The sequence below is a fragment of the Lissotriton helveticus genome, chromosome 10 (assembly GCF_964261635.1).
Source record: "Lissotriton helveticus chromosome 10, aLisHel1.1, whole genome shotgun sequence".
NCBI classification, from domain to species: domain Eukaryota; kingdom Metazoa; phylum Chordata; class Amphibia; order Caudata; family Salamandridae; genus Lissotriton; species Lissotriton helveticus.
The window spans coordinates 182,332,051-182,345,185 of NC_136071.1; the positions used below are offsets into that span (position 1 = coordinate 182,332,051).

Genomic DNA, 13,135 nt, shown 5'->3' on the forward strand with positions numbered 1-13,135 from the left:
CAGAAAGTGTTATGAAACGTAATCCTATCGGAGATAAAAGTGTCAGTCTTTTCCACCATCTTGAGTCGTTTATATTTGAGCCCAAAATATATCTTCAAACTGTTTTAGTTGGACATTGGCCGGTCTGCAAATACCACCACAAATTTATCTTTGAAGAAACACTCGCCTGCTAACAAGAAGCGGAACGGAGGGCGAAAGAAGGGCTTCAGATCCAAAGCATTGCATCTTAAACGAGGCTTGCAGCAGATTCTACCCTCCTCACTCTGCCCTGGTAAATTCCTTGCTAACTAAGCACACCATTCGACACACAGAATGGTCACCTCACCCAGCCGACGTAGAAAGGTAGCTCCTCCAGCCCCTTTAAATTAATGATTCCACTGGCTAATCAGATGCTTCAGTGCCTTAGCTGCTGTTTCCTCTTTTATTATCATACATCCGCTCCAGCTTCCTAGCCAGGTTGTCTGAGTTCAAATTAGCAAAGAGGCGAAGGTGACTATTCCACATCACTTTTGATCATAATTACGCCTTCAAAGACATCTCTGCTTTCACTAGAGTCTGTGATGACCATTCCTATGCTGTCCACCTCAGATCCATCTCTGTCGTAATGAGTCTGTAGACATTGCATGGTGAGCATTGGACAGCCCTTGACAATAACCACATCTGCCAAGTGTTTGCAGACAGAGGAAATGCAGAACAGCAGCAGTCTTTGCTGTAGAGATTCTATGAGCAAGCAGAGCATGAAGGGTGCCACCCAGACTAGGCCAATGTGGTTATCCTTTGCCGATTTCCTAGCTTGTATTTAGCTTTTGTATCTGGTTCGTCGCTGAAAATAAAATGTAGCCACTACAATGCTCTAAGCACTTCTAGGCACATGGAAAAGTGTGTGTCTTTGTGTGTTCACACAAACAGGCACCCACCTTTCACGCCTACCTTCCCCTAGACCAGCCCGTTCTAGTCATATTGCTCCAAGAACTTCGGTATACTAGTAAGATCAAACATCATATCAAACTATGCAATTCAGAGGTGCGCTTGGTTGGTATTCCTGTTAGGTATAAGGAAGTGATATCCGCCCTCTATAATGTACTAACAGGAACATTTGAATAAAACACTACATCGGTATTCCGGAAACTGGCCAAAAATAAGTAGTACCACACCTTCACGCAGCTGCAATGAAAGCTGAATGAAATTAAATACAGAAGGAACCAAACTACTAGGAAAATAAGGTATGCAAAGTCATGTTGATGACCAGATAGCACGAGGCACAATCCAATAAAAATTCCTTCTCTTCCTCAAACTGTTTCTGAAAAGCTGCTGCAGATGACTTTGGATTGACCAGCTGAAATCCTTGAATCATCCATATCCGGTTCTTTAAAATATTTGGCTGTATATATTTCCATTGGATAATCACACCAGGCTTTATCCACGAATCTGCTCTGCAATGTTTTATATAAAAGCATACTGCAAGTGAATGCATAACACTAGTAACAAACCTTTGCAAAGCCAAAAGGGCTGGTGTTGAAAAGGCTTTGCACTAAATCGAATTCAGATTTTTTTTGAATGAACGATTCTTGGACTCCCTAAGCATCTCCTTCTTGCATGAGTTCGCTAAATATTGGATGTTGAGAAGAACAGCAACTGGGAGAGTGAGTTATTTTCTCACTTGGGACAGTAAACCATGGCCTTGTATCAAAATTAAGTGGTGAAAACAACTTGCCTGTAATGTATGTAAAGCACAAAACTTTGAGAACTACATGAAGTCTATTATCGGAACTATGTGTACTTATGGCCTTGTAATTGAAACTTTGCCATCCAATCCCTGATCTTGTGGAGTCATCTTGTAGTCCTAGGTCAAAACCCAGATTGAACTGAGTGTTCCTACTCAAATGTTGTATATTTATGCCAAACAGGTCATCTTCATGGCATATTACACATTTAATGACTTAATAAACTTTGGATTATATTTCCGTGACTGGTTCACTTTGTATGTTTATTGTAAGCTGTCATTCAATGCTGATAATTCGGTTCTCTACTTTAACTGCACAGTGATGATTGTTTCTGGTGTTCATGTACCTAAAATTTACTTTAATTGAAAATGCAATTCCATCTTTTTGCCATTTCAGCCTTCTCCCTTCTGAAAACCCTAAGCAAGTTCATCGCCCACCATGTCCCTGCATCAGTTTTTACTGGAGCCAATCACCTGCCATGCCTGGAACAAGGATCGCACTCGTAAGTACCCCCAAGCCGCTAGTGGCTTCAGTGTTTGAGTGATTACATGGCTTCGGGTGGCACGTACTCTTTATGTATTGATCCTGATCAGGCATTACTGCAGCGTGAAAGGTCACCTCCGTGTATGGAATCTTTAAGAGCAGAGACACACATTGATCGGCCCTCTAGGGCTGCATCTTCATTCCTTTTAGTTTGTGGACTCCTGGGTATATTGTATATAATATTTGTGCTGCTAGCCATGTTTCCTCACAGACTGAGGCGTAGACCTCATGGTGCATAGTGATAATGTTGGGCTGGCACTGTAGTCCATTAGATGCCTCTTTCTGTACAGACATTGAGTATCTATTTTCAGGACAAGTCTCTGTTTTTTCAATATTTATTAGTTGATCTGCAATAATGCGTTGAATGCTTTTGAGATACACTTGCTGATCGTTGATATTTGCATCATTCCACTAAACGTACATGGATGGTCAATCGGGACACCAATGTGCATCAAGGGATCAGCATTTGGTGTCCCAGTGGTGTTCTGCTGGTTGTTTTTGGTTATCGCTCAGCTCTTCACAGCCGGGTCTTTGTCAATTCCCCGATTCCCTTGTTCTTCTGTAGATCGCAGTTAGCCCATCTGTTTACCTTTCCTCTGACCTGTCTACTGATAGGTTTAGGATGCTTGCAGAAGCAGAAGAAGCCCATTGTACCCAACGACGACTTTATTACTGATGCAAAAGAGCTTTTTCTTAAAAGGAGATGACCTTGAGGAGCTAAAGGCACAAGCGGCAGGAGATGCATGGTTCTCTTTGTAAGGACATTCGCATAGCTAGCTTTACACTCGCAACTGCTTGTGATGTCTGACCTTGGCTGCCCGAAGCCATCATGTCTGCTCTAGAAAATCCTGTTTTAGCAGGTAGAGACTAAACAGCAGGTTTAAACTTCTTTGTTTAGTCTAGCTGAAGTCAATATGATTTGCAGTTTCGAAGTGTATATGTAACTCGCACATTTTTCTTCCCTGCTTTCCACTTGTGTTATAACTGCTTGTACACCTGTATCGTCAGTGTGCAAATCCTTGGTTAACTAGGGCCGCCTCGTGGCTGTTAGGATTGTGTTGTGTAAAATTCTGGGCTTCACAACATATAACTTCCAGTATTGATTAAGCATCACACGAACGGAAGGTAGGTCTTAACATCCCATAGGCTGCAATCTAATGTGCTTCTACAGAACACTCCACTCATCGTCAAAGGTTCTATACAGAATAGAATGCAATTCACATTACTATCACATAACCCATGCCCCCTTCCTTGTTATACAAGAATACACATCCTACTAATGTAATCATAAAGATCCTACTATAATCAAAAAGAAACTGCATTACCTAAAAGAGAGGAAACATAAAATAAAAATACCTCAAAACATAGCTATACATCAATCATCCATTAATTCAATGGTGTGAACCTAATCATCCATTCCTTCCACAATATAATCAACAAGCTGGGTGGCCTTCTCTCCCTCTTGCCACAAGTAACTTCCGTATCCACAGCAAGCTTAATTTCCTCCCTGATATCTTCTGCCTCCTCCTGGTTAGAAATCAGTTGTCCTTCTTCCATTCCTGAGGGTCCACCAATAACAGCGTTTGAATCACCACCAATTCACTTTCACCACCACTTGTATGTTGTTGTTGATGCTCTCCTTCCACTCTTGATGGTTCCCCAACAACAACATTCGAATCGAACACCAACTCAACTTTACCACCACCTGTACCCTGTTCCAAATCTACATCTTCCATAGACTTCCCAACAGTGGAAGTTCAGCTCATCCACCAGCCGTTAAAAACTATCTTCCGGAACACCTCTGAAACCTTCCACAACTCTTGCAGACCTAAAGCTACTCTTTTCAGGTTGCAGACTTTGCCTTTTCTCTCCCTTACTGCATTGTGCAAAATCTCTACCGCCTCCTCAGAATCAACTAATTGACTCACCTTTTGGTACCTTTAAAAGGCATCCTGGCACGATACCAGTCCCCAACCTTAATACCAACGTGTTTCACTCCATGCTTGCTGTCTTAATAAGACTTGCTTCTCTTCTGCATTTCAACTAATCGGTCCCTAACAAATTCAGGTGATTGTTGCTCCACACCGGTACTACTCAACCATCCAGGGTTGTACTTAGCCCTTGGATTCCTCCCTCTCATGAGCAAAAATGGCAAAACAAGTGCCACCATTATTCATTACTCTATATGCCCACCTTTCTTTATCTGTACCTCCCAATCACTGTTACTAGCAACAGCTGATTGAATCACCCCTTTCATCACTCTGTTGAGTCTCTCCAGCATACCATTACCACTCGATTGTATAGTGAGTGTTTTGTGTTGGCTCCAATCCTCTCAAAGTACTCCGTAGATACCCTAGAAAACAATTGTACTCCATTGTCACTTAAAATGGTAGCTGGGAAGCCTTCCGAAACAAAAACCCTGCCCATGAAACTGATAACCGTTTTAGTATCTGCTTTCTTCACAATGTCCGCACCAGCAATCTTGTGAAGAGTTCCATAAGTACAATAACATACATGTGTGATTCAGAAACTTGTTCAAGAAAATCAATGGATACAGAATCCCAAGGTTGTTCAGAAATACAACCATCGCTCATGGGTGGTTTTTAAAGTGTGAAGCGATTTGTAAGTAAAAGAACACTTGCAGCATTCCCTAACCAACTTTTTTGCAGCAATATCAACACCTGACCACCAAAACAAGTAACCTAAACGGGGAAATAGTCCCATCACCTCTCAGTATCATATCATATTTTCCACAGAGAGCTCAGACTTAACTCCCCAGTGGTCTTAACTCAGAACGGAGGTTTCCTTTTTTGACTATGTGCCATAAATCAATCTGGACACCTTCCTTCCCATACTCTGAAATCCACTCTTCTTCCTTAATTGCTGGTGTACCACAATCGTGCAGTAATGCCTCTTGGAAACTGTTGCAGGCATCATCCTCACATTTTTCTAAATAAGGAGGCAATACGAGATACAGTCAGCTACCACATTGTCCCCTTGTAGGCACATATGCAATCCTGCATGCACGATGATAGTCTCATAATTCTTGCAGTCGCATTAACAGTTCCTTGAGTTGGTAGCGGTTTCACCAATGGTTTGTGATCACATTCAATAGTCAAAGGCTTGCCCCATGTAATGGCTCCTCCAGCGCCCATGCACAAGCCAAAGCCTCCTTTTCGATCGAGTATTTGTCTTCTGCTGGTGATAGGGTCCTGAAAGTAACAGAAATCATTTTCCTTCCCTGTAATATTCTTTTGTGTCCGCACTGCCTCAAAACCTTTATTAGTGGTGTCCATAGTAATGTTACTGTCACTGTCCAATTCAGGGTCCAAACTGCCTGAGGCAGTCATATTTGCAATGTCAAACTTTATTCTTGAGCAATTGTTTGATGTAGGTTTTTTCTGTAAACTTCGGAATACATATTGCACAGTACTCCGCCATCCTTAAAATGATATAACCTCATTACTAGGCACCGACAATCTATCAATTGCACTAACCAATGATGGTTTAGGTTTCACCCCCTCCTGATTACATGCCCTAAATATGTTAAGGTTTTTTCAACTAATTTGCACTTTGAAATTTCAACAGTTAAGGCACTTTTTTCAAAACTCTCTAAAACGTTTTGTAACTTGACAACATAGATGTTCTTATTTTCTCCAAAAACTAAGATATCATCTTGGAAAAATATTACACCTTGTTCTTTACCAAACAAGCTATGCATCAGTCTTTGGAATACGGCCGCTGCTGAGGCCAAGCTGAAAGGAATTCTTTTGAATTGGAAACGCCCAAAAGGTGTTATAAATGCAGTAAATCTCCTGGAGTCAGGTGTCAATGAAATTTGGTGGAACGTAGGTGATTGATCTTTATTGGAGAACCATTTTGCACCCTTGAGAGACATTCCCATTTAATTGATTTTAGGTAAGGGGAAACAATCTATCACAATGTTGTTGTTCATAAATGGATCTTTCCACTGCTACTCCCTTGTCCCTTGGAGAAATCCACTCTGAGGATTCAACAGGTTAGATTACATAGGATGCAACCAGTTTTTCCAACTCCTTAGATACCTCCTCCCTTACCACAATTGGAATACTCCTTACTGTGGGAACTTTAGGGAGTGCATTGTCCTAAGGATAGTTCTATGTTCAAACCTTCGCAGATTTCTAAGGGTCTTACTGATTACACTTGGGAATATTTCCAGCAAAGCTGCTGCAATGGAAACAACCTCATTCACAACTAATACTTATTCTATATACTGTTCAGATCAAGCACAATATGTAAATTTCCTTGATCGAACCAACACAAAACAGAAGGTCGTTTCTTTGCTACATAGAGCTTCCCCATTGTGCGTTTGTTTTTAAGTTTAAAGGTCAACCATTGAAATCCCAGCATGTCTATTTTCTCTCCACTGTATCCTTCAGGCTGTATGTAGGGTTCCAAAAGGGGTGTACCAATTTTGTTGACAAACTTATCTCCCCACACCGTCATTCAGATAAGTGTAAGTTGAACCAGAATCAGCATAAAACTTGACCTGTACATCTCCGATTTCTTAATGGTGACACTTGTGTTGACAGAGTGACCACTGTGCCTCTCGAGGCCGGGTCACCCCCCTCACTCGCCTGCTGCCCTGCTAGCCAGCCTCCTTGCCCTGCCTGCCTGCCTGCCGCCTGCCTGCCGCCACCGCCGCCCCCCCAGCACCCCCGAGCGGCCCAGCCACAGCGGAGCCGGCCGCTCGCCACTTTTCCCGCCGCTGGCCCCTGCGGCCCCGCCCACCACCGGCCCATTGGCCCGGACGCTCGCCCAGCCCAGCAGACCCGCCCTCCCGTCCCCCTTCTTATGACGCCCCCTGAGCGACCGCGCAGCGGACGCGCGCAGCGGGAGCACCGATTGAGCGCCGAAGGTGCGCCAAAGGTAAGCCCGTCTGCGCCCATCCGCGCCTGGCCCGCGCCCAGCGCCAGGACCCCTGGCCCTCGCAGACCCCAGCCCACCCGCCGGACGTACGACGCCGCCACCCTCAACGCACTCAACGCCGGCCGAACCCCTGGATGCTACCGAGCCACCCCGAGACGCACCCACGGACCCTTCATCTGCCAGGCCTGCAAGTTCTCCTGCATCCGGACCTGCACTGCACCAGCGTCCACCAAGCAGAACACCAGCAGCAACCACCTGAAGTGCATCCTGCTCAACACCCGCTCCGTCCACAGACACGCCGTCGAGCTCTGGAACCTGCTCGACACCACAGACCCAGACGTCGCCTTCCTCACGGAAACCTGGATGAACGCCTCCTCAGCGCCCGACATCGCCATCGCCATCCCGGACGGCTACAAGATCATCCGGAGGGACCGCGTCAACCAGACAGGAGGAGGCATCGCCATCATCCACAGGAACACCATCCGCATCACGACCAACACCGATGACACCATCGCACCCGCCGAACACCTGCACTTCCAGATCCACGTCAACCCCAAGACCACCCTCAGAGGCACCCTCATCTACAGACCCCCGGGACCACGCACACAATTCAGCGAGGACATCGCCGACTTCATCAGCCCGCTCGCCCTCCCCTCAGCCGACTACATCCTCCTCGGGGACCTCAACTTCCACCTGGAGAACAACAACGACCGCAACACCACCACCCTGCTGGACAACCTCGCAAACCTGGGACTCAAGCAGCTGGTGACCACCCCCACCCACTACGCCGGACACACTCTCGACCCGATCTTCTCTTCCAGCAAGGACATCGCCTTCAGCCACGCCACGGGACTCCCATGGACGGACCACAGCTGCGTCCACTTCAGCTTCAGAAGGACCACGCTCCACCATCACCAGCAACAGGCTCCCCGCAGAAGCTGGAACAAGATCACTGCAGACCAGCTCACTACGTCCTTGAGCAAGAACCCTCCCACCAGCACAACGAACCCCAGTCAAGCAGCCACCAACCTCACGAAATGGATCAGCGACTGTGCAGACGAACTCGCCCCGCTGAAGACCCCGCCGAGCAGACCCGGCAGCAAGAAAGCCCCATGGTTCAACGACGAACTCAAGAGCTCCAAGAAGAACTGCAGAGCACTCGAGAAAACCTGGCGCACAGACCCAACACCGGACAACATGACTGCCCTCAAGCTCGCCACCCGAAAACACCACCAGCTGATCCGCGCCACCAAGAAAACTGCATTCAAGGAACGACTGGACAACAACGCACACAACAGCAAGGAACTCTTCAACATCGTGAAAGAGCTCTCCAACCCCAACGCCGGAAACGACATCACCCCTTCGCAAGACCTCTGCAACTCCCTCGCCTCCTACTTCCACAACAAGATCGCGGACATACACAACAGCTTCAGCACTCAACCAACGCACGCCACGACCGAACCACCGCCCCCCACCACCACCCTCCGCGCCTGGACCCCGATCAGCACCGAAGACACCATCCGCACGATGAACTCCATCCACTCCGGATCTCCGACAGACCCCTGCCCTCACCACGTCTTCAACAAGGCCGACGCTGTCATCGCACCCCACCTGCGGGACATCATCAACACCTCCTTCGACATCGCCACCTTCCCGGAGAGCTGGAAGCACGCCGAACTCAGCGCTCCACTCAAGAAACCATCAGCAGACCCTACCGACCTCAAGAATTACCGCCCCATCTCGCTGCTCCCGTTTCCGGCCAAAGTCATCGAGAAGACCGTCAACAAGCAACTGGCCGCCTTCCTCGAGACGAACGGCTCCCTCGACCTCTCGCAGTCTGGCTTCCGGGCCAACCACAGCACCGAGACCGCCCTGATCGCAGCCACAGACGACATCCGAGCCCTGCTCGACAACGGAGAAACAGCGGCCCTCATCCTCCTGGACCTCTCCGCGGCCTTCGACACTGTCTGCCACCGCACCCTAGTACAGCGCCTCAGCAACGTCGGAATCCAGGAGAAGGCACTGGAGTGGATCACCTCCTTCCTCACCGGAAGGACACAGAGAGTCCGCCTCCCCCCGCTCAGATCGGAGGCCACCGAAGTCATCTGCGGCGTTCCTCAAGGCTCCTCGCTCAGCCCAACTCTCTTCAACGTCTACATGAGCCCCCTCGCAGCCATCGCACGCCAGCACAACCTGAACATCATCTCCTACGCCGACGACACCCAGCTGATCCTCTCCCTCACTAACGACCCCGCCACCGCCAGAGCCAACCTGCACGAAGGGATGACAGAAGTAGCCAAATGGATGTCGAACAGCCGCCTGAAACTGAACTCAGACAAGACGGAAGTCCTCATCCTGGGATCCTCACCGTCCGCCTGGGACGACTCCTGGTGGCCCCCCGCCCTGGGCAGCGCACCCAAACCAACTGACCACGCACGCAACCTGGGCTTCATCCTGGACTCCTCCCTCTCCATGACCAGACAAGTCAACGCCGTCTCCTCGTCGTGCTTCCACATCCTGCGAATGCTACGCAAGATCTTCCGATGGATCCCCACCGAGACCAGGAAGACGGTCACCCAGGCCCTCGTCACCAGCCGTCTGGACTACGGCAACTCCCTCTACGCCGGAACCACCGCCAAACTCCAGAAGAGACTCCAGCGGATCCAGAACACCTCAGCACGACTCATCCTGGACATCCCCCGCCGCAGCCACATCTCCGGACACCTGAGAGACCTGCACTGGCTCCCGGTCAACAAGAGAATCACCTTCCGGCTCCTCACCCACGCACACAAAGCCTTACACAACCAAGGACCAGGATACCTCAACAGCCGCCTCAACTTCTACGCTCCCACGCGCCAGCTTCGATCGACCAGCCACGCCCTCGCCGCCGTCCCCCGCATCCGAAGAGCCACCACAGGAGGAAGGTCCTTCTCCTACCTGGCCGCCAAGACTTGGAACTCCCTTCCGACCCACCTCCGCCTGACCCAGGACCACCTCGCCTTCAGGAAGCAGCTCAAGACCTGGCTATTCGAGCAGTAGCGACACCCCCCCCCCCCCCCCCAGCGCCTTGAGACCCTCCGGGTGAGTAGTGCGCTATACAAATGCTCTGATTGATTGATTGATTGTGTTTAATGCTAATTTGTCATTCAAATTCTCAACACTGCTAGATTTCATGTAATTTTCGGGATCACTTCCTTCCAAACTTCTGGCTTCTTCGTACAAACACTTAACATGGCTTTCTTCTTACAAATCTTGGTGTAGTCGCCCACTATGGCACAACAACTACACTTTTGTTTCAATGCAGGGCAAATCTTACTGTATGCCAAATGTTCTTTATTGTCGCAACGGAAATCTCGATTACCTTCCTTCATAACTGGTTTGTCCCTAGTTTAACTCTGTCTAGAATAATTCCTATCATTAGGATGATTAGCCAACTTGTTCACGGTGTCAGATTCTTTCACATTTGGTTCAGAACATTCACAGTCCTGTCAGACATCCCAGCCTTCCGAACAACGGGCAAAACATCTTCAAGTGGGGAATCCCCATTAAACCATAAATGTTACTGCATGCATATTTAACTGGTCTCTGACTAAATCACCTTGCAATGCTCCTAATTTACAATCCAAAGGTAAGGTTTTTTAAACCTGCCACACAATCATCCACAGGTTCATTCTTTCCTTGTGTCCACTGATAGAATTTGTAACTTGTTAATGCCAATGCAAACATTTGGTGCAAAATATGTATCCAGATCTTTAATTTCTGCATCAAACATATTGATATCACCAATCATTTTTGCCTTACGCATGCAGTTATAAGTTTTCAATCCATTAGGCCCCAAAGAGTGAAAAATAATTGTCTTCTTTTGTTCTGCAGACATATCGTTGGCTTAATTTTTAGCCTCTATATAGGCCTTCCATTCTATCCATTTTTATAGAAGGTTCTAACTCTGAAGATCAATAGGCATGAGGTGGGCTGATGCAAAAGGTTTATTGAGCCATATTTATTATAATGCAGACCTGTGAAATGCCCCTGAATTTCCTCAATCTGACCACAAGTTTCTGTAACCAACAGTCTCACACACACACAGTTCAAGTAGACTCTTCATCGCCAGACACATTGCCCATATCCCAAATAGACCTCACCTTCTGTTAAGTTTGTAGGCGCAATGGTAGCTTGAATCTCCAGACACTGGTGAAAAGTGGTACCAGTGCTACAATTCCACAGTGAAATGTGCCTCTAGCAACAAGGGTAGAATGCGCACTGATTTGAAGTGCGCTGCACCGGGAAACTTCCCAAAAGACTAGTCACAAGATGGCGGTTGCGCAAGGTCACATTGCCTGCCCCATGCTTATCCAGGTAGAGGCTTGAACGTTGGTGCACAATCACAGAATATGCAGGCAGATGTGGGCGCTGAAAAATGCGTGAGCCGAGGCTTTGAAAGCAAACATCACACGGCTGCACCAACAGTAAAGAAGCTTTAATCCGTTAATTATCCTAATTTCTGCTAACCGAAGTTGTTCTGCTCGCTTTCCTTTCTGCAGCGGTTCACTGACTTTAAGCTGAAAATGTAAATAACGTAGGTTTCTGGTACCACACAATACAGTGACAGAAACCAAGATTTCAGGCTTCATCCTCCTTATTAACGTCTACCCAAATCCATGCCAATACTAGTCGACAACATTTTGTTTGAAATACTGGTCTAGGCAGCTTTTAACTTCCAGTTATTATTAATCCTCATATGAACGGAAGGGAGGTCTTAACTGCTCCTCATCCTGCAGTCTTCTGTGCTTCCGCAGAAAATTCCACGCATCATCAGAGGTTCTATCTACAAAATAGAATCCAAAATACATTCCGTGCACATAACAGAATGTTTGCGCCAAAGTTGTGGCAATCAATGCATGGGTCACTGTACGATGTGTTTATCCGCAAACCTGCCACATCCATAATAACTTGTTTTATATAGATCTTCAAACCTTATGTATCCCTCTTCTGAGTGGTCTAAAAGGAGTGTGTTGTTACCCAATTTAAACGGTGCTTGATTTACCAATCTCTGAATGATCAACGCCTGAGCCTGCTATGACTGGGTTCAAGCTTATGACCTGCAGATCACTGTGTAGTTCTGTGACAAGTGTGCATGCCACTGAGCCATCCTGGTTACATTTCCGGTGCCCAGACGATCGACAGAAGATTGTACACTGTGCTGTTTTTCAACCTAATAGCTATATGTAGTAATCAGTCACGAACAAGGCCAGAGTGTCCATGCTGCCACTCTGGCAGTTCCCTGGTAGGCTGCAGGCTAGGGTCTTGCTTTCAGAGCAGGATAGGTTGCCACCACCCAATCAAGCCCTCATTGATGCTGCCTCGTACAGCTTGGGGCTGATAGGAACATTTCTACGAGGGCTGGTTTTGGTTTCCAGTCCTGATCCGGTTACAAAGAATGAATTCAAGGATCCATAACATAAGAGGTACATTAATAAAGCACACACTCTAAAGAGGGTTGCTTGGTGCAAATATTTACTGTTGCCCATCTCAATGTTCCTCCATTTATAAGGCTGAGAAGGGCGAAAAGCTAAGTGGACCTGCCAGAATGTGAACCCGTAACCATAGGGGTAGCAGACCTCTATGCAATGAATACGTTTGTTTACTGAGCCACCAGGCCAAGAACTGGCTTGACTGCCTTGATGCCAGATGCCATATAGTAGTCTTTGAGATTAGTGGTGTTGCAAAACTGACAGTTTCTGACCATCACATAAATAAATAAAGTGTTCAGTGAAAGTGCATCTTTACGTAATGACGTTGAGTGTGGAAGTTTCGGCTATTTGGGGTAATGGTGGAAAGGAGTGCAATATTCTGAAAGGTAAACTTTGTTGAATCCCTATAAATCTAGTCTCTTATTGGGTGTTGTTCAGGTGCGGGTGAAAAGTGGCCATAGATCTGTGAGTTGATCACTTGAGATGGAA

At 47.1% G+C, this 13,135-nt stretch overlaps 1 protein-coding gene across 1 annotated transcript in view; it reads left to right on the forward strand.

Annotated features, from left to right (window-relative positions):
• The window catches only part of ARPC1A (actin related protein 2/3 complex subunit 1A), a 156,162-nt gene that overhangs the window by 40,263 nt on the left and 102,764 nt on the right, over positions 1-13,135 (forward strand). Inside the window, exon 2 of the mRNA XM_078665051.1 lies at positions 2,121-2,226. Coding sequence (XP_078521177.1) covers positions 2,163-2,226 — 64 coding nt within the window. The 5' untranslated portion in view covers positions 2,121-2,162. The remainder of the gene's footprint in view (positions 1-2,120; positions 2,227-13,135) is intronic.